This window comes from Danaus plexippus, chromosome 6 (genome assembly GCF_018135715.1).
Source record: "Danaus plexippus chromosome 6, MEX_DaPlex, whole genome shotgun sequence".
Lineage (NCBI taxonomy): Eukaryota > Metazoa > Arthropoda > Insecta > Lepidoptera > Nymphalidae > Danaus > Danaus plexippus.
Window position 1 is genome coordinate 7090843 of NC_083540.1, and position 22964 is coordinate 7113806.

At 34.2% G+C, this 22964-nt stretch overlaps 1 protein-coding gene across 3 annotated transcripts; it reads left to right on the top strand.

Moving 5' to 3' along the window:
- The first annotated feature begins 199 nt into the window (after positions 1–199).
- LOC116778755 (ubiquitin-protein ligase E3C) lies at positions 200–9258 on the top strand. 3 transcript variants are annotated; one of them, XM_061529757.1, is made up of 21 exons: positions 200–337; positions 412–539; positions 628–831; positions 1207–1326; positions 1417–1543; positions 1636–1789; positions 1935–2149; positions 2359–2740; positions 3070–3338; positions 3649–3878; positions 4397–4622; positions 5141–5255; positions 5355–5467; positions 5903–6014; positions 6386–6518; positions 6922–7131; positions 7346–7440; positions 7538–7698; positions 7840–7970; positions 8168–8360; positions 8850–9258. In XM_061529757.1, the coding sequence occupies exons 2-20, from the start codon at positions 414–416 to the stop codon at positions 8333–8335; spliced, it is 3291 nt and encodes a 1096-aa protein (XP_061385741.1). In that variant the 5' UTR covers positions 200–337; positions 412–413; the 3' UTR covers positions 8336–8360; positions 8850–9258. The 3 variants fall into 3 exon arrangements, with proteins under 3 accessions (XP_061385741.1, XP_061385740.1, XP_061385742.1); XM_061529756.1 differs by having other exon boundaries at positions 8168–8335; XM_061529758.1 differs by having other exon boundaries at positions 3661–3878; positions 8168–8335.
- The last annotated feature ends 13706 nt before the right edge of the window (positions 9259–22964 follow it).

Consider the following 22964-nt stretch of genomic DNA (forward strand, 5'->3'; position numbering starts at 1 on the left):
TTGAAAAAAATCGGTTAATCAAATCATACAAGCAAAAGTCTGATTATATTTGTTTATATTTATCTTAAAAAACATCATAAAATCTCAAATAAACACATATAATTTTTGATAATCAATTGACCAATATTTATTTTAAAATATTTGTCAACTTTTGGTCCAAAAATCTTCCGATTTCTAAATTTCTTACAAAATGTCAAATCATTATTAATGGAAAATAATAATTGTCATGATAATTTTTAATGTGCAAGACTTAAATAAAATTAAGGTGTAGTTTAAATAGAATTATAACAAATATGAACATTTTTAAAGTGCGTTTTTAGTTGATGTGAAAGAAATAGTGGGTACCGTGATTGGTATATTAATTTTTATGTTGTAGCCCTATTACACTGATTTGTTTTCATGAAATTGCAGTTATGTATTCATTCGAAGGTGATTTTAGGCGCAAGCCTCAGCAAAATTTAGCAGGTGCCAGTGGTCAGAGAAAAACTGATAGAAATACTCTTATACTACAAACACAACAGCAGAGACAAAAGAGAGAGGTGACTTGTTTTCGCTTTTTCTTATAAGATATAAGACATTATAAAGCCCAAATCTTAATTAACAATAATGTATTAATTTACTTTGCAGGAACATAGAAAAAGATTACACAGTACTATAAAAATTCAAGCGTATGTTCGTAGCTATCTCACAAGAAAGCATTTTAAACAAAGTGAAAGAGATGAATTTGATATTATCTTTCCTAAAGCAAATACTGAGGATCTTGTTTTAATTTCGTCACTTTTAACAAAAATATTATTTTTTTACGATGTCAAGAAGGATTGTTCTAGATTGGTAATAATTTAAATATTTGTTTTTAAGCAGAAAACACATCTCAAGTGGATTTCCCAAATAAATATTTCAATAGTAGTTTAGACTAGTGTCTGTTATGTGAAATAAATGTATATAATGACAATAAAGACAGTTTTTCTGATGGAAGTGCATTTCCAATGCTTGTTTAATTAAATTCTTGCATTGGTTAACACAAAATGTATATGGGTCAATTACAACACTGGCCTATTCTCCGAGTGATGCTGTCAAAGCCGCTGGGCTAGCAGCCATATACATTAGTAATAAAAAAAAAAAACAATATTTTTTAAAACTTTTTTTTAAGCTATGCAAAGGTTATTTTGTGTTAAGTATGCATAGATTTATATGTTATTTTCTTAGGTGGCCATATCTCAACTCTTACTGAAGCAGTGGAAGAGATTGTTTGAATTGGGTGATTGCTCTGTGCAAATACGCAGGCTTTTAGCACTGCACTTGCATTTTTTAAGAAATGACACTGAGGTATGTTATAAATAATATGATAAACATTTTTTTCCAAAAAAGATCTTTGTTCTGTTAATAAGCCCTTTCTAATACCAAGCTACATTTCAGGTGCCGCTAGCTGTACCTTTACGAATGTTTGAAGTATTTACCTCTGTTAATTCTCTTAAAGAGTTTAAGAATCACGATGAGTGTCTCAGTATAAACGCAAAGACATTTCTATATTTAGTCAAAAGAGGTATATCATGTTTTATGACATTAATTATATTTTCTTCAATAGAATTATGTTTACCAGAATTGTTTGAATGAAGTATTATATTGACTTTTCAGGCTATTTCAAGGATCTATGTATCCTGTTATGTCAGAAAACACCACCATTATATGGGCCGTCCCCCAATCCACCTACTCCATTATGCGGAGCTCTTCTTGACCTTATCCAAAGGCCACTACAACTGACAACACATTTGAAAGATTCAGAATATGAGTACGTAATTTACATAATTAAATTCTGTATCATAAAATCTTTAATAATTAATTAACCTACTTAATAATAATTTAAAAATATATAAAAGTTTTCGTAGAATTTGTTTTCTATCACAATATATTTATAACTAAATGTTTGTTTTCAGTGACATAATAATGACTGAATTCATAGCTGCCTACCTCTGTAACCACTATCCTGAACCAGTTGATATGTACATACTCCCAGCTTTAATTCATGATAGGAAGTTCCCGTTTCTACCGTTACTTCAATGTCTGAATGATGAAAAGTTTAGTGCCGGCAGGATTGTTAATGATTCCTGGTTACTGCATTCCATTTTAATATTAGAACCTATTGATTTTGGTGAGTGACATCTTTTAATAGCTCTGCCTATAATAATTACATTATAATGGGTTAAATTTAGCACTTGAATGGTACTTGAGAGTTAAGTACATTAAAAATTACAAGTAATATTTTAAGATATTTATATTGTCAAGGTAGCAAGCGATTATTAAATTAGTTTATAATTTTTCAATAGCTTTTTAATGTAAGTCTTATTATTTGCATTTCAGTGAAACACTTGCGGGAGATTGATAATGCGAGGCTGTCGAACAATAAGATTGTATTAGCATATATGAAAATATTGGCCAAATTAACAGTGAATGTTTGCAATAAGCAAATAACGTATGAGTATGAGGACTCCTTATACAGCCATGAGGCGGCCGCTGACAATGATGACTCGAGCGACAGCGAGAATGAACCGAACCCAACCTCGGTGAGAGAACAGATGTTGCTGACGAAGTCTATAGAAATATTGAATGAGCCGGACAAATGTGTTATGATGACCTGTGCCCAAATCCAAGAGAGCGACTTGAGCGATGAGTTCCTTGATTATATGTCAACGATATGCCACAATCTGCTCCTGAGTCACAGGATGGCGTTGCATAAATATAGGTAATTTTATTATATATTAGTATAATTTATACCGTTACTTTCTCATTATGTTATGTTGCTTAAACCGGGGGTTCCCAGACTTATTTTGTCCACTGCCCCGTTTGAGAATTCCACCGACTGGAAAACCATTACCAGAGTCCTAGCTAAATGAAATTTCAAATCAACCCCAAGCACACAACGAGGCTCAATATTTTTTAGATCTCTCACCGCCCCCCTTTAGGTCTGCAGATCCTACAATGGGGCGTTATCGTTCACTATGGGAATGGCTGGTTTAAACATATTTTTTTTTAACTGAATGTGACACTCATATTGATGGCTGAATATTTCAGATTGCTATACACGTTAGCATTCAAACCGATCTTTCTGCGTGGGCTGTGGCAGTGGTTGAGCAGTATGAGTCACGAGTCCTCGTTCGGTGGTTCCCCTACTCCGCTGTTGTCAGCGCTATCTCGCGGCATGGGAGCTGAAACATCCGTCATCGGCGTCCACAGACTATTGTCGCCATTGGCTGTATTTTGTGAACTCTTCTCCCTACTCATCGGTACTCTACACGATACCGAATTCTTTACGGACACCGATGGAGATGAGAAAATGAGTAGTAAGTAACCTCGTAATATAAGCGGGTATTTTTTTTATTGGCAACATTCCAGTTGAGATATTCCTTTTTATAGATTTTTTTAATCATAGCAATGTGCTGTGTTAAGTTTTAAATAATTTTCATATTAATTGTTGTTTAGTGGAAAACATAATAATTGTTTAGGATTAAATTACTATTTCAAGTACTGTATTAGTTATAACAATATAAATTTTGCGTTTATAAAACTTTACCAAACAAACCTCGAGTATTGTTTCCATTGCCTTTGGTTGGTACCAAAAAAAACTACCATGCTGAAAAATATAATTCGCAGTATGTGTTTCAGTATCGAGTACTTCCAGCGGGGCTGGTAGAGTACACGCTTTCGACTTCTCGGAGCTGGGCGGGTTGTGTCGCACGTTGAAGCAAGTCTGCCTCGGTCTCGTGGAGCTCGCTTACCCTGAGTCTAGACCAGCAGTCGTGGGACAGTACAAGGACGCCGTGGGAGGACACCACGATGTGGAGGACAGGAATGAGACACCTGCTTGGGCTCACTTGTTTAAGGTGAGGATTTTAGTCCATATCTAGATCTGCCATATTATATTACAATATCAAGTGACGCGCTCTGGTCACTAAGCAGATATGTAGGTAACGAGCATCTCATACACTATGAAAGTAGCTGGAATAGACTTTGGATTCGAAAGAAAGGCGGAAAACCGGATGCCCCACACAGATGGCGCTGTTGCACTGGTTTGTAGAGATGCCATTGTTTTTGATATATCTCTATAATCTCTAGGGCGACATCCAAATTGATTTTTCCCTTCAGATGTCTTTGTGTCACTAAGTCATCATGAGGAGCGGCAGACTACTTGTGTCCTTATAATATACAAAGTATGTTTTCTTGATCACAAAAGCTTTCCAAGCAAGTAGGTAATTGTGTTTCTATTCTTATATTAATCCCCCGTTGACCAAAGACTGATGACCTGACTGATGTTCTTAAAGCCAAGTACTTTAATGTCAGACAGATGACTAGTTTTATTTAAAAAATGTATTTTCTATACTATTCCATGATTTTATTCTAGGTGTGTACGCAGTTGTTGCGTTCCCTGTACGCTCGTGACGCCCGGCTGCAATTCGTTGGTGGGACGAGTGTGGGCAGTGTGGGCGGTGCGGGCGGCGTGGGCGGAGCCTGGGTGGCTGCAGGGAGCGCGCCGGGTGAGACCGAGGCCGCCCTGGCAGCCGTTCGAGCCCCTCGCTCGGCCCGACCCTACAGAGCCTATGTGCCCAGGCTAGCTAGAGCTGAACAAGGTTAGTAACTAGTGGGTGAGACTTCATATATATATAATGGTTCTTTATACGGGTGGGTGATGAACGGTACGAAAGATATAAGAAAGGTAAATGTATATGGATGGATGGTTATGTTTGTAACTCTTTACTGTAAAAAAAATAAAATGTAAAATCATACTAGCTCATAAATCAGAATAATTTCGAGGCAGGATTAACTTACAAAATGCCCCTTGTGGGTTGATGTCGCAAGGATACGTGAATAAAGGGTTCTACCCACTACAACGTATTTAACTGTGACCGTGATGTGAACGTGTCGGGCAACTAAAGTTCTTTGTATTGAAAAGTCTGTGGCCATGACCGTTAGATCGTTCCGTCACCAGTATATAGTACAGTAGAGCACACCGTGCCGCACGCTGGCCACGGCACGTTCCTAGTACGGTCATGGTATGATGCGTTGTGGTGGGTAGATCAAGTCCACTGTTGCTTTCATATGTCTTGATGTAGATTTTTGCGTTGAAATGTGTGTTCATATTTCCCAGATGAAGGTCCGCCGCTCACGATCAAGGAACTGAGGACCGTCACTATACTGAGAGAAATACCGTTCGTGGTGCCGTTCTCAACGAGGGTCCTTATATTCCAAGGACTCTTACTTAGGTATATCGACACTTTATTCATTTTTTTGGTTAACATTTATTGTAAATAAAATAAAAATAAATTCTTAACTGTACTACATTAAAATTTTAATGCTTTCAGAGAGAAACACGACCACTGGTACGAGATGACGAATTTCAACGAGGGACCTTCAATAATCATCAGTGTGCGACGGACGCATCTCTATGAAGACGCGTTTGATAAACTCAGCCAGGGTTACTATGAAATTATATTATTGTAACAATAATGTATACATATATACTGATAAAGTTCTTAACGTATCAACAAAACAATCTCACACAATCCACCTTTGCATTATCCTATTATTAGACTGTTTTTTTAATTTTCCTAACTAAGTTTATCGACTTAACCCTTAATACAACATAGAAGATAATATTAGAAGTATCAATACAATATAAACTGATGGAATCAATACGTTATATATTTCATAAGAGAGGCGTTACGTTTGATTAGACCGTGTAAATACGAGATATATTGGAGCCAAACGTTACTTTACGTACGTTACGTTACTACTTATAGGATCTACATTGTTTGTGGTGGCCCTTATTTAGACTCTGTATATTTGTTCCTGTTGTCCCTTTTCTGCCATGTATATTGTGTTAATGTCCTTATCTCCTTATTTATTCCAGAGCCAAATTTGAAATTGAAACTCCGCGTCCAGTTAATAAACCAAGCGGGCGCTGAGGAACCCGGCGTGGACGGCGGAGGACTGTTCAGAGAGTTCCTCTCAGAGTTACTGAGGTAAATTACATGTTTCATATATATATAATAATTATATTATTAAATATACTTGTAAAGAGAGAGAGAGAAAGAGAGAGAGAGAGGTATATATAAATAAACATAAAGATCTGTAATTGTCAACTCATAGTGGGTAAAGTGCTTAACTGATTATAAAAATTGTATCGTTTTTAGAGACTTCGTCTACATCTTAACAGTTGTCGCGATATGTATATTAAAACCAAATTTATTAATAGTTGTATTATAAAAAAGATAAGTGGCATGTTCAGTGATGTTTTCCTACATCGATACTTTGTTAATATCATAAACAACGCGGACAAAGTCGCGGATATAAGCCAGTATCCTGTAATACGTTGTTGTTGGTTACTTCCCAGGTCATCGTTTGATCCCAACCGCGGCTTGTTCCGCCTGACCAAAGACAACATGCTGTATCCGAACCCCGGGGTCCACCTTCTGTATGATGATTTTCCAATGCACTACTACTTCGTCGGGCGAATGTTGGGAAAGGTAAGTCCCATCAGGGCTGACGTGTCTGTTTACTGTGTAGACTTGCGTCTTGCTGTGGCTTGCGTTTTTTTTTGGCACTGTGTTTTGTTATTTGTGGTTTTTGTAGTAGTTTCTATGTTTTTTATATTTTATATGGAATTTAATCGTTGATTCATTAGAAAATTATTCCTATTTTTAAATAATAAGGTATATGAAGTATGAATGTATATTAATATGAATCAAACTGTCTTCTGACAAACTGGCGAATGGACAATTTCTTTAAGGAATAATGAGATTGACTTAAGATGTGAATGTTGAGCGTTTCGGCGGTTTTGTTTAGAATTTGAATTTCATGTGTGATTTCCAAACAAAATAAGCCAATTTACAAGGAATAAATCAAATAATAGAATAATATTAATTCCAGGCGTTGTACGAGAATCTTTTAGTGGAACTGCCTCTCGCGGAGTTCTTTCTGGCGAAGTTGTGTTCTACTAGGGAGCCGGATGTCCACGCGTTGGCGTCTCTGGACCCTGGCCTGTATAGAGGACTTCTGATGCTGAAGGCTCATCGTGAGGACGTGTCCGACCTGGGTCTCGACTTCACTATAATCAGCGACGAGCTCGGTGAACAACGGGTTAGCTGAGTTATAGTTCGGTTACACAGACTAATAAAAATATAGACTTGCCAGTGATGGTTTGACATAAAAATGTTTGCTACCCTCCTTCATATATAAAACTAGCAACGGAGTGTATTTTGGAAGTACCAAAATGACATTATTATCAATGCTGGTATGCAGCAGTCACAACTCTCGCGAAAGGAACATCTAGTATGGACATTTTGTTTTTTAGATTAACGAGTTAAAACCCGGCGGTGGCAATATACCGGTGACGGCTGAGAACAGGATAGAATATATACATCTCGTAGCGGACTACAAGCTCAATAGGTATGGATATCATACACGCCACGGATATCATCTACACGCCACTAGCGAAATGTCGCTATTAGTACGGTCTGGGAACAATTATTGCCTTATCTTTCAGACAAATAAGGTCCCAGTGCATCGCTTTCAAACGCGGCTTAACGTCGGTGGTCAACGCGGAGTGGCTGCGGATGTTCTCGTGCAGGGAACTCCAGCTGTTGATATCCGGTGCGGAGGTGCCAATCGATTTGGTCGACCTGAGAAGACATACGCAGTATGGAGGCAAGTTGATCAGAATATGTAATCTATGAATTAAGTCGAGTAAAAAATTATATATTTTTACCAAAATTATAAATGCCAATTTCTGGTGAGTGGCGTAAAAATTCGTAATATAATACTATAATGAGGATTATCCTCCCAAAGGCGGTTTCTCCGACTCGCATCCCACGGTGCAGTGTTTCTGGAAGGTTCTGGAAGGATTCACGGACCACCAGAGGCGACAGCTCCTCAAGTTTGTTACCAGCTGCTCCCGCCCACCGCTACTGGGCTTCAAGGTTATATATGATTAAATCAATAATCTTCTGAGAGGCTTCTATTGGAAATAATACTTAAAAATATGTCTTACAAGACAAGCAGTTTGCCTGGTTGATTACGCGCCGATTACTCATCTGCTAATTTTGAGTTATCTCGTTCCTGAGTAAAGAAATGATTATCATGAACAAAATATGTTCAACAAGAAACGTTCCCCCAGGACCTGCAGCCTCCGTTCTGCATTCAATCAGCTGGCGGGTCCGAGCGCCTGCCCTCGTCTTCCACGTGTATGAACCTCCTCAAGATACCCGAGTATCACTCGCAGGATGTGCTCGCTGACAAACTTCTGTACGCCATACAAGCTGAGGCTGGGTTTGAACTCAGCTAAGTGAGTGATGTGACGTCTCAGACTGGTAATACGGACTTGTGGTGTTGTTGGACTAAGAAAAAAAATGAAGCATTTTCATTCAAAATCCGCTCAAATGAGAAATATATAGAAATAGATTACTACGGCGGTTAAGTTTAAAAATATTTCATCAACACCAAAAAAAAAAAGTAAAACTAAAATTTTTATGTACTTTTTTATTGATCCCATATTTTTTTCTATTAATCTATATTCAGATAACGAATTCCAATACACTCACTCACGCATTTATACACACATTTAAAGTTTTGAGCATTTTATAATTTTTGTTTACACTGAATGATGTAATGAGCAGAAAGTTAAAAATTTAAATTAAATAGGTTGGAACGCAAATACATCCATAAGTACCAACACAGCGTAACAGCAAAATGAGAAAAAAAAAATAATTTGATCGTACGTTTCCCGCGATTATTTACGTCACCTTATTTTGTTGCACGCGTCGTGTGAAGCGACAGAGTAATTTGGTTTTGTTTTTCAGATGTCCGCACGGTGACCACAGTTTTGTACTATTCTGCAACATACTTGTAGTAAACGTCAATCTCAATGTGATACCACAGGCTCCTAGTGTAGTTGTAAATAAAGAACGTGTTGGTTTCGCGATTTTATTTTTATTTATTTATATTTAAATAAACACAGCTATACATTAAATCGATTTTACTTCTAGACGCATTCATAACCTCCATTATATCATGTATGTAAATAAATTAGGCGATTAGTGGATCGAATTTAATTATGACTCTTGATGTACTGAATATTTAGAAAATGTTTAAATATATAACTATGCGAGTTATTCGTAGTTACTTTTTTTTTTGTAGGATGTTCTAGTTGTGTTTGTTTCTTACATTTCCTATTGAAATTGTCGAATAAAGTTGTATAGACTTCATGAAGGTTTTGTATGTTTTATTACCTCTAAAAATATTTTATATTTCTCAAGTTATTTATCAATATACAGTTTTCGGTCTGTTTATTATTATGAAGGACTATTTATAATCAAACTGAATCACGGTAGGTATGCCTGATCTAAATAATTTGATGATTTAATTGAAAATAATATGTATATATTTTTCAATTAAATATATATGTATATACGGCTGGAAATCAAATTATATTATAACTAATAAGTAAAAGATAATTATCATAAAAGAAGCTTATTATTTAAGAATTCTCATCGTATAACGAATTAAAAAAATTACCCACCGTCACCGATGCATCACTGGGAGGATCGTAATCTCGTTAGTTATACAAACCTGCACAAAAAACATTTTAACGCTTAGGTTAACATTTAATAAATTACACATCTAATAACTAAGCATGAACTCGCGCGAGCTCATCAATAACATACATTAATACTCGGTAATGTGCATTCATTGGTTCAAATATGGCCGCCATTCGCCGCCATTCGCCGCCATTACGGTTTTGACAGTTGCAATCAATCAGCGTTGATGAATGAGGTTCGCGGGACGCGCGCCCAAGTGTGCGGTAGCCAGCTTATACTTACGTTCCTAATTCTAAAGCCGATGCTGTATTGACGATCTCGGGCTCTTCACACGATGTGATTAATATAGAGAGGAGGGCGTATAATTAATAACACTTGAATTGCATTGCATTATCGTATTGAAAATTGCATTTGTCATAGTGTTAAATCGTATTACTTTTCATTAAGGGGCAATACTTTAATTATTTTCATTATGTTAATACATAAAAGCCTGCTCGTGCAAAAGTGTAAAATGCAAGTGATTCTTATTAATGTTTTATCTTGCCTGACGAAGGTAGAAGCTGACAGTTCATGGCGTGAGTCATTGCGGGCCACCGCGCTCGCGCAGTCGATTCAATTCTGTACCAATGAAAGGATTAAACGATTGCCTGTCAGCCCTAATACGTACTGAATGATTCTACTTTATATTAATGCCATAAATAATATTTAGTTCAACAGAGAGAAATAAAATAATAGTGACCCCTGTATGATTGAATGCTGGCTTCATTTGAGGATGACTGTTGTAATATCTAAAAAAATCTGATGACCAGACATTTGTCAAAATATTATTGCGAGAGTTGCTTTTTTCTTATAAATTGTACAAAATTTTATCGGAAACATATTTATATAGCATAAGCTATAAAAATTCATAAAGAGCATTATAAAAAGCTAGTTTAAATGTGTCTGATCGATGACCTAGGATTGAAGACGATCACTGTAGTCTCTGTGTGACGGCACACAACACTTATTATGCCATTCACGCGACTTTTACGTCCGTGACAATTGTGTTGCCAATTTAGTTCGTTCATCGAATTTGCAACATTGTTCACCTTATTCCAAAGACTCCAACGTTCCCTGGACAGTCACTAGGCAACACTGAACGTTAACAGAATAATATATATATAAAGTTTTTTAATTTGGACCATTGTTTTCAATCAAAGGCTTTATGACACCTAAAACGAGAACTATTGAAAAGGAACTATTCTAAAAGTTATTTACAGAAATCATTCGTATTATTGAGTGTGAGATAGCCAATAGCATTTCACGCGTAGGTATCTTATAACACAAACACTGCCAACGTCTTCTTAGAAAATTATTTATAATGCAAAATGACTTAATTTGTATTGTTAAAACGAAATAAAGGCGTCAAGTGTCTTTAACAAAGCTCACGTCTAACAATTGACTGCGAGGGTGGTCGTCCGCTAACATTGTTGGCAGCCGCTTCTCGGAAGGTCATCGGTGTAGGCTTTGTATAGAAGGATTTAGACCGAGGACCCGTGAAGATACCGCAGAATCTGTACCCTATAATCAAAGGTAACTAACCTATCAATGGGCGTTAAGGAAGTTTACTAAAACAAAAGATTGTGTAAATATACAGAACTTTTTAATAGTACAATGGTTTTTATTTAATGTATAATATATATAGATATATATTGTGACTCGTTTTTATTTTTAAGTATTTTACGTACACCTTTCTTTTTTATATTTTTAAATCATTACAATTTCGGTTCTCTTTAATGACTACCGAGTATACTGTAAAAATAAAGAAATATATAATAGTCTCAATAACCTAGTATCGTTATGCTAAAATATTTCCAGGTCTCCGAGTTGTATTTGTTCACGTAATTCTGAGTGGGCGAAACTGCTAGGTTCCGTACGTGATCATGGACATTGTATGCATATTTTATGCTCACAATACATGCATTCATTTCTAGCCTACGTTCTGATTTGAAAACTTGTCGCAACGTACTGCTCTCCAAGTCCAAGTATTCGTGCCAACCTGATGCCTAGATTTCAAATGCCTATATTATTCCGGAATTTATAACAACGGAAATATGTTTGTCAATAAATTATACAAAATAATACATATATATGTATAACATACGCACGAAATACTTATAGAATTCCTAAGTAGAACAGATAACGAAAAAGGTCCATTATATGTAACTCGAACAACGTATAATAATTATTAATTTCAAGCAATACACAGCCCTTGTCATATTATTGGCCCATAATGACACTGCGTAAGATTCATGACGTTTAAAATGTATCGAGGCGACGCACTGAGGTTTGACAGACGGCCGGCTGCACTAGATCCGATATGACGCGAGATAAATAATCGCTATCTATTCGAATACTATCGGAGCGTACGCAATATCTTACAAATCTCGGCCTTATTCTGTCTGCCAGTTCCCAACCCACAACAGACCACCCAAGACGACTATGCCTAAATACATATAAGGCGACTATCTGCTTATTATTTAGGTATACCTACTCGCTCGCGTTGTGATTACAAAACTCAAAGCGACCTTTTATTTATTTTACGAATTGATATCACGATCGTGATAGGAACACGCCATCGTGTTTTGTTTATAGAGGGAGGGAGGGAGTATACCTGAAAGAATATTCCTAAGGAATATTAAGTTATTAAGTATCGTAAATAATGTTGAGAATGTTTATCGCTCACTGACGTATGAGTTTAAGTGTTTGAGTAAATTCAGGTATTTTTTCATTCGATTGATAAGACGGTTTTTATTTTCTTTTTGTTCTGATGTGTTTAAAAAAAATCCTTTTATTTTGACTTATCAGAAATTATTGGTGTAAAGTAGGTAAAGTAGATATGAATACTCATTTGAAGAAAATAGAATTCAGACAGTCTTTTTTAAAAGTAGCAAAAAATTTGCTAATCTGTGTCCAAGCTGGTAGGTTCATTTAAAAAAGTACCTATGCTGGTATACCTAAATAAAAGAATAATGACACTACATACTTCAAATTACAAATCTTTGATGAGCTGTTCGCAAAGTGTAACATTGGCAACGATCTCTAATTTTTTAAATAAGTCACCTCTTATAAATCTACTAGGATAAAATTTATAAATATTTGGTAACTAATAAAAAAAAAAAGTAATAAATTACGTTCAAGTTAAAAAACTACGTGTGATATCTACTTTACCTCCACTTATGCAGGTATTAATTACTTTGTTCAAAGCTCTGCATAAAGCTCGAGTACCTTCATCGAACTGAGTGCATTCAATGGCTCATTCAGACTAACTCTTGATGATATTATTTCTCTTTTCACGAGACGTGTCTCGCGTTCAACGTGGGTGGCAGTTCGTTGTTTCTCAAAAATATAAAAACAACTTTAATCCCTTTTAGAAATTAGTCCCATAACACGACTCGGACATGTGTAACTTTTTTCACCTTTCGAATGTCTCCTCATGATTTATGATACCGTTGACCAACTTGCGGTCTTGTAAAAGTTAAATTGAAGCTAACATTAAAGGGATTCGTTCAGAAACATGTATACTATCTTTATAATGTTTAAATTCTTGATCTGTTACCATCTGTTGCCTGAGAACTTTATATTTTTATGGAATGATAAGCATGTTTGCGTTGCTTAGGACAGGCGAAGGTTGCAGGTAGCGTGTAGCACAGGTAGCACAGGTAGCGCAAACAGCTACCGTATGAGTCCTGAGCAATCAATGCACTCCATGTTCATACAATGTGATGTGAAGACCATATTTTGCTATTCAATTTGAGACTATATTCAGGATAAATCATAAGAGTTTTGCTTTTAAGTTATATATAAAATAATACTATTAACATTACGATATATCGTCCAAGATTATGATAGATAAATTGGTATATGTTATTTCTATAAATGTTTTTATATAAATATATATATTTTTCAATGATATCCTTGCGAATGATCATATTATGGTAACCCTGAAAGATAACAATGCAAAACCATAGAGAAGCTTAGCAATTCCAGTGTCAACGAATTAAGGTTGTTGTTTATCCTTCGCCACTCGAGGTAACAAGCGCCCGATAACTGTCTGCGCAAACACACCACAGTCCCACACTACTTGTGCTGACATTTTTTATAATCTCGAAAACCGATGACAGCAAACGTCGACAGCATAAACGCGATACTTGTCCTCTTAAAGAAAAGTGCACTCGAACGCCGCGGCTTATAATGACTTAAACTTTAATCTCAGCTAATATATCGAATACATAGAAGCTACTTGTTGTACAAAAGCTGCTTTTTGTGCTTTGAAGAACCATTATAAAGGAGATTAAGATTATTCTTATTTGGGTGCTCTCTAATTTTCAATACGCTTAGGATAATAATGAATGTAAACTCCAAGTACGTATTATGTTAGTTTCCCTTGAGAAATATTAAACTTCTTTGAAATCAGACCAGAACTAAACAAAACCAACAACATAATCGATACTGGACCATTAAATCATCATCCAATAGATGTTAGAACCGTCCCCGAGCGTCTCTAAACAGTGTTTACGACCAATTCAACAAAAAAAAATATCTTCGCTTTGAATAGAATTCGTCCTGGGAGTTGGCGCTAGCTTAAGGGCACTAACTGAACTATGTAAATAATATCACGAACATTAACCACGCAGCAATTGAATCAGGAAGCACGGTACGGCGTGACGGATATCTGTCTCGTGGGTTCGTTTCCATTGTACAAAATAACTTATTATATGAACTTGACTGTGTTAGGTGACTTTTATATTACGAGTCATAATTTTTGTAAACATTTTCTTTGTTTACTACAACGATTCGTATACTACAATTAATTTAATGGAATACTCGTAATTTTGACATTAACTTACGTGACAAAAAAAAAATGAATACTTAGTTGTTGTAGAATTTTAATTGATTGTTAACGGAGGCCTGGTTGTTTTCATTGCATTGAAGAGTGAATTATCGATGTCGCGCTCCAGGCGAAGTTTGTTCAGGCGCGGAATGCCACCATGACAGAATGACAAAAACTACCGAAATCTATCTGGGAACATCCTGCTTTAACATTAATATAAACTTTTTCTTCGCAGCGCGTCGATGATTGATTAACTGTGTCGTTTACTTTGTATTCGTTCCTCTTAATTGTAAAGTCTTTTGTAATTATATAAAAATTGCAAGTAATGTTCGAATTTGTTAAAATGATTTAAATATATATATATTTTTTTTATTCATAAATCATTTAAATAATGATAGTATCAAAGCGGATTTAATTTTTTTTTATAAATCATTTAAATAATGATAGCATTATACCGTAGATAAGAAATTCTATGTCTTAAATAAATATTACCATACGTTCATTTCAATGAGTCCTAGTGACGTCTGGCTCTGTTTACGGCCTATTGTGTCTTCTATTATCTCCTTTATCGTACTAATTGAGTCATCCCACACTAGGTTCTGCATTGTTTGTAAACTCAACCATTACTAAGCCGCAACATTCTGCCGATGTGGGTGGTCGTATATTCCACTCCATTCCGCTATGATATATATTTTATCTATTTTCGCCTTATTATTTATTTTTATAATTAAACTTCAGTCGAAACATCAAAAGACGCCGTTCTCACAATAATTCGTAGTGTCGTAATAAACCTGTCAAATATAAAAATTACAAATAATGTTATATCATTCCGACATTTATTTTCATGTGTCATGTGTGACAAAAAGAATTTAATAGAAACGGGGGAGGGGTTCTGTGACGAAAGCTATCTATCAGACATATTGCTGAGGGTGCGCGGGCTCAGGCTGGCCGTACAAATTGATTATAATGCGCCGGTGAAATGACAACGGCCACCCAAGTCGATTGCTATACTTCTGAGATGTTATACATATTAACTTTGCATTATATTCTCACGGATTGTTTTTGTGCATAAGTTCTTTTATTTTGGGAACACAAAAGAATCTATTTGAATGTAGAGTAGGCACGCCATGAATATCCACAATTGAATCTAATAGTCGTGTTGGGGTCATTTGAATTATTTAAATTACAATATCCATAAATATTTATCTAATTATTTAAGTACTTGAATTAATTTAATAATTAATTAAAGTATTTATATTATTTAAACTGTAATAGTATGGGTTTTAAGATAGAATCACATAGAAGATTATTACTTTTTGTGTGATGTGTAATCACTACATTATAATAAACATTGTAAACACAGTAATAAAAACATTAATATAATAATAAATAAAAATATATATATACCTTTTTACACTTAAAGTACAATACCGATTTCTTTAAATTGTTATTATAGTTAAGATCTCTCTTACGTCAATATAGTAATTTTTGTATATAGATAATTTTTCTTTATAACATATATAAATACCAGGTATAAATAAGACACGTGATACAATTATGATAAGTCTATACAGCTTGTATAAAACGTACTTATTTATTATTCAAACTATACTTATAGAGATTACAAGGAACGCGTAAAAAACAAGACACATTAAATAGTAAAATTAAGTGAAACGGATGAATAAAGTTGTAAATATTGTCTTAAACATTCAATTATACGGGACCACAGTCCGAGCGGGGTCGTAAAAATGACATAATATATGGCAATATCTTCGCATGATAATTACCATACTAAAATTTTATATTCTTATAAGACTAATTAGAATATTAAGATTTTTTTTTAATGTGCACAGATTATTTACAACAGTCGTATACCGTGATTCATATTGTCATGGAAATGGTTAATTTTATTACCTGTCTTAGCACTTTATATTACGTTCTTGGTAGACGACATTTACAAGCTTATGAATTTTTGTCATTTATATTGTTTGTTGTTGTAATTTTGATAATTTTAATAGCTGTATTCGGTTTTTAGAAAAATTAGCTTATACGACATATACGATTAAGTATGAAGGTCTGTGATAATAGTAAAGAAAAAATTTTTAAATAAAATAAACGTCCAAAAACGAAGTAACAGAAGGAATACAAAGTGTTTTTGAACATTTTATGTTAATTTAATACTATTAAAATGCAGTTCCATTCCATTAATTATAATGTGTATATGTTCGTAGAATAAATATGACGGTGGAAGCACCCTCGGTAACCGCTCACGTACCATCGATACCTACCACCGATATCCTTTCTGCCATTAGTATCCTTAATTGCTCTAGGATTGGTTATGTTACTGCCTTTTATGTTAAAGCGGTCAAATTTAATTGTTTTTATGATCGTCTGTTTTCTAAGCTCTGAGTTATTGGTCCTGTAACACGTCTGCTGGTGGTCTTTTAAACAATATGAACACTGCTTTAAAACTATCTAATCTTCTAATATTTTTTATTATTAACCTTATATTTTCGTATTTCGTATTAAATCTTACAGATATTATGATTATATTTTATTGTGATTTATATTTAAGAATAATATAATTAGTCAAATTACGTTCTAATAAAATATATTTTTTATTTTTAACTGACATCTAGAAGCTGGAGATAAATTAGTTTTTCTGTTGCGGTTGACAAATTTTAGTTTGTTTTTTATAAAGTTCTTTCTAAAATTGTTTATCGATTCCTTTGTTTTTTCAGATTTAATTAAAGAATAACACATGAGAAACCGAAACATCTCTTACAAGTTATCCGCCAGTGTAAAAATTTATTTATGTTACTTTCGATATTCAAATTGCTCGATACTTTATTAATTACTGTTCGTTTTTTAAATGGAAGTTTTTTTTTTTAATATACAGTATTATTTTTTCACCTTTTTTTTTCGGAAACGTAATAACAATTGGCTTTTAGTTTAAATAGAAATGAAATGTTTAAGTAATATTTTTTTTTAAGGTTTTCTATAAAATCCTGGCTCTTGAACCTACATTAAAGAAATGGTTTACACAAACACGAATTCTAATTCTAGTCAAGTAAATATATATTTAGTAAAACTAATTAATGGTAAGATTGTCACAATATGTAAATATTTTTTTTGTGCTCAGCAAAGGGGACTCTAGCTGAGTACACAAGTGTTTTACATTGAGAAATCGTCATTGATAAAATGGTTTTGGATTATTGACGAGCGAAAAAGTTTTACATGGCCTATGATCAGGTTTATGATGTACAACACTGAAGGTTAGGTCTTCCAAAACATATAAGATCGAAACCTGCAAAAAAATTGCCTTAACTCAGGTATGATAGCTGACTAACTGAGATTTCTAAGCATTTTTTTTTATTTTATTTATTTATCTTAAAACGAATATTATAAACATAAATAACAAATTATTAAAGGTGCCATCATAAACTCATTCGAGTTTTACTTTGCACCAGTGTCGTCGTCTGTTCGACTACTTAATCTACTTACTACTACAATTACTTAGAACTAAACTATTACTTAACTATAAATTGACAAAAAAAAAGGTTTAAATAAATGATTTATTATCGTCTTTGACTAAAGCAATTACAATAGCTCTTATTTTATAGACCGCTGGTATTGCTTTTGATAAATTCATATGCCTTCATTAATATGCTTGAATATTCGTTTGTCGTAATAACTAATTATCCTTAACAGATTTCTTAACGTATAAATGAAGGAGCTAATGAAACAATTTAGACCATTCCGTTGGAGTAATGTAAAAGGATTTTAACAACAAAATATATGGTTCTAGGTCTCATGTTCTGTTGGTCTATTGAAGGTACCCTCAAATCAATATATTTTCAATCGTGACGTCTCCCCTTTACAACCAGACGGATACAAATAAAAATATTCATCACATCCATCACTTCGCAAAAGTTTTCTTCGTTCACGACCATCGTTACAAATAATCTGTGTCGTCGATGCAGCGAGAATTCATTTTGGAAAATGAAATGTGTTATATTGAGTGTTTCGCAATAAAACGCTTTGTGGGGTGATAATAAAGTCTGTAGTTATTAATTGTATTCTAAGGACAAATTAATTATCAGCATATATATAGTCCAAATGCATGGCAATAATAAAAATTATGCATATGCGATTTCTGTTGAATCTCGACAAAATGTTTTAAGCATTTTAAGTAATATTTCCTATTATATTAATGAGTCATTGTATCGGTTGCTCGTTGCTGAAGGAAGCTACTGCTCGTAAAATATGTTGGGAACAATAGTCACATAATAATTTTGAATGTATGACTCAACATTGAAATGGACAAAAGTACTTTAATTTCACTGCTTTTGCTGTTTCTGGAAACCGATTATGGTTATGTTTATTTTATGTCAATAGTATTAAGTTTTCTGGGCTCATTTAGTTATACAGAAATTTGTTTATCTTCATTTTGACATATTTTTACATCGTTTGACATTGACACTGTTTGTTGTATATAGTAAATTATTTTCTATTTTTTTAAGATGGATGGATTTCTTTTTAAGTTACAATATTGAATATAGTTTCTTTGATAGTTGTTTTTTAACATGTACCTACGTCTTGTAAATCAATAACATAATTGGTAAGAGGAGTAAGAGTTTTATAAGTGATATTAGGCATCAGATTATAGGTGATTGCGGGCAGTTGTGATACTCAGTAGACGCTTCCCTAGAGTAGCTCGTGTCTGTCTGTGATCTCGCAATAACCTCTGAGCGATTACTCTATCCGGTGACGGAGTAAAGTATCGTTAGTTGATTATTGTGTTTATTTGCGCGTGGCATGTGTTGGTGAGGCGGCGTGTGTGTGCGGGGCCACCCAGCTCGGGGCCACCCGCAGCGGCCACCCACGTGGCAGGGGCGCCGAACCGCGGCCCGTACTATAGCTCTGAAGAACAGCTACCGGCCCTGGACATCGATATGCCCTGATTGACGCACGCCACTATGCCTCTACAACACGCCCGTCCGATTCCCTCCGCGTTTGATTCGTCTTTGGACGACCGTGTGCACTGAGGATATCGATCGCTCCCATGCTTCATAACTATATTGTATCTTTATTGGGAATCAGATTGGTATATTCTGGTATTAAATTGAAAATGATTTACAAATTGCTTCTTTATTTGTTTATCGTACCTACGGCCGCTTACATAATACATAAAACGAGTTATGTGACTTTTTTTCAAATGTAAAGCGTCTCGGTTTTGACGACAAATAACTGTCGCATCATAAAACATAACTATACAAAGTTGTGTTGATATTTATGTCTGTGCGGAAGTTCATGACAGCGTTACGACCTAAAACATTTTCCATTTTTAATTTTTATATATTGACATTTGACACCGAAAAAATTATTTGGTCACTAAAAGTACGCACTATACAAGTGACTAACAGTTATAAAAGTAAAAGACTAAGTTGTGAAAAATTTTGCTGTTAGAATGTTTATTTGTAAATAAACGGTGTGTTACACCTGGTTAAGAGGCGCGTGCGCAAATCGCTGCCGAATTTCGCCGCCGACCGCGGTTTGAGGTGCCGACACTAAATGACTCCTTCAACATTATAATTCCACAGTTCGCGTGAAATATGCAAGTTTGTATCGAATTACCTATACAGAAAATACTTTACCGTCAAGAATATATGTATTCACACTTTTTATATAATTGTCACACCTTGGATGGTAATTATCTCAAAGAAGTAACTACATTTATTTAGATATCGGCAGGCACTACTTTATATTTGTATTTGAAATTTTACATTTAATTTGATATAATACGTGTAATATTTAAACATCGAAGGTTTCTTGCTCCGTTATTTAAAACAAAAACAATTGAGTGACTTTTTAAATAAGAAAATGTAACATCAATGAAAACAGTTTAAATTTTCTCTCAGTATGGAAAAATATGTTAATCAAAGTATTTATTTATCTCCGATTAATCAAACAAAACAAATAATCCGAATGTATATATAAGAGTCGTAAGGTATGACACTTAAATCGTCTAAGTCGAATAAAAAGTTGAGGCGAACGAATTATACGGAATTAAAAAGCGCTCAGTATTAGAGAAAATGAACACGTTAGTTATTCGTAGACATAATTAATATCACAAACCAGACAAACAATCACGTCGGTGGGAACATCCTGTTCCCCGATTGAGACGGAGCTTATTCTATTTTTTTAAAATACCTTTTGTTTCCTGACAAATGACCGGCCGTAAGTGGAGGGTTTAAGGTATGGCTCGATTTAAGTTAACATGTCAGCGGAAAATGGCCCTTTTCGGTTGGTATTATCAGTGAATAACGCTTATCAAGTTTTGGGCGTGTATCGACGGCTGTCTTGCCGACCTCGGTTTATTAAGATATGCGATATTGGACCGGCCGGTTACCGGCGCCAGCGTTCACAAACGAAGTATTAGCACCGCTTAAATCCGTGCGGTGGATGCAAGAAAATTTTGTCATATTTCTAAGAACTATATCATATTCGTTAGCTTTAAATTGATTTTTTCTTAACCTTATTTACGACCGTACGGAATTTTTCTCCGAAAAAATATATATTTTTTTAACGTCTCAGGCTCAGATTAAATAAAATATGAATAAAATTTTACATCGATCAAATTCTTATAGAATATAAAAACATTTTTTTGCTTGGTCTCATTTGCTAAGTGTAATATATCATTCCGGAGTTGATGAAACATCACTTTCGAGCGGAAGAAGTCTGGCTATAATAACATGTTTATTATGTTGTTTAAGGGCATGTTTAAAGGAGTTTGCCGCGGTCGCCATTAATAGGCCCTGTCGCCAAGTAATCGTCTTGTCTTTGGTATAACGCAAGGAAATTACCAACTTAAGGTTAGATTTCTCTAACCGGAGTTGTTTATGCGACTCTTTATCATTTATTAGTTTTGGAAGCCAAAAAAAATTGTTTCGAATATTTCAATTTTAGAGCGAAAAAGTTCAAGTTACACATAAGATTTTTTTTTATTCAAGGGATTAAAAATGAATAATGCTCTCCGACTTTTTTATCTCGGTTTGTGCATCCCTATTGAAGTGGTAATATTATACGCACATTAATCGTTTTGAAAAGTCCCTATTAAGATGGACCGAATCAACGGAAATTGTGCAATTCTTCTCGGTATCCGGCTTTAAAGCAACCGAAATAAAAAAATATATTGTGTGGAAGACAAAATTGTTTATATATCTGACTATCGTTTGTCCTGTACAAAACAACGATTTGGACTGTATATATATGTAAATGTATTAATTAACAAACATATATACTAAGCCCTTACTCTTTATTGTAAAAGTTAACTGTAGTGTGTAGGTTTAAAGATATAACTTATGTGAATTACATCGATATTTATAATATATACATTATACTTTAAATCCGTTGCTGGGATGTTGACATTTAAACCACACTGGCAACACTACAATGTAACAGTTCCGTTATTACGTGAAACCTTTTACCTACTAGTGATTGAGGTTTATATATTTCTGTGTTATCTGTCATCTTGGTTCCAACGGACCTTGTTATTTGTTAAAGAGGGTATTACACACAAATGTTACAAGTTAATTATAGTTTTAAATATTATTTATATCGTCCATGATGATATCGAGAATGATGCAATAATTAATTTCTGTGAACCATTAATGTGTGTATTAAGCCTTTTATGTTCTCTTTTCATTATTCATATAAATTGAGAACTCAGTTATTTAATTCATAACATAATAAATAATAATGATTTTCTTTTATTTATTTTAGTTGGTAAAATATACGAGATTATTTGTTTCTGATTATACAAATATATAAAACAATAAAAGGGACAGCGTTCAAGGTAAATATTAAAATTAAAAGACCAATCTATATGAAATTTTCAACTAATATACTTAGTCTGGTAAAATATTTAACTGCATAAGGTCAGTGAGAAGCCGAGCTTAAAATCTAATTAATTGAAAAATATTTTCAAATATATGACGTTATTGTGCTCAATATGTAAACATACACACATACAGACATACATGTATTTGTATATACTATGGACTTTGTTGATAGATGTGACTAATAAGAGATTTCGTTGATGAAGACCAAATGATTGAAAAGAATATTTTTCGGATCGGACGTTTCCGTTGCTTTGCAGCGACCGTGATCACGGGCAGACGAGATTCACATACACTTTTCGAGTATGCAGTAACAGTAGCACAATCAGAAGCAATGAGCTGACAGAAATCGTCCAAACATTGTTCCACTGAAAGAAATCGGGTCCTTGAAGAGATGAAATATTTTTATATTAAATATATATAAAAGCTCCACTGGACCCAAGTTTCTTGCTCCATGAAACCAGAATCTAATCGTTTCGTGTCACACTCAAAGATAAATTTACCAAGCCGGTCCTAAAATATATGTTTTTTAAAATAATCGCTAAAATCGTTAATCGAGGACGTCATTATAAAAATCAATACACATTTGTTACTGTTATCCAA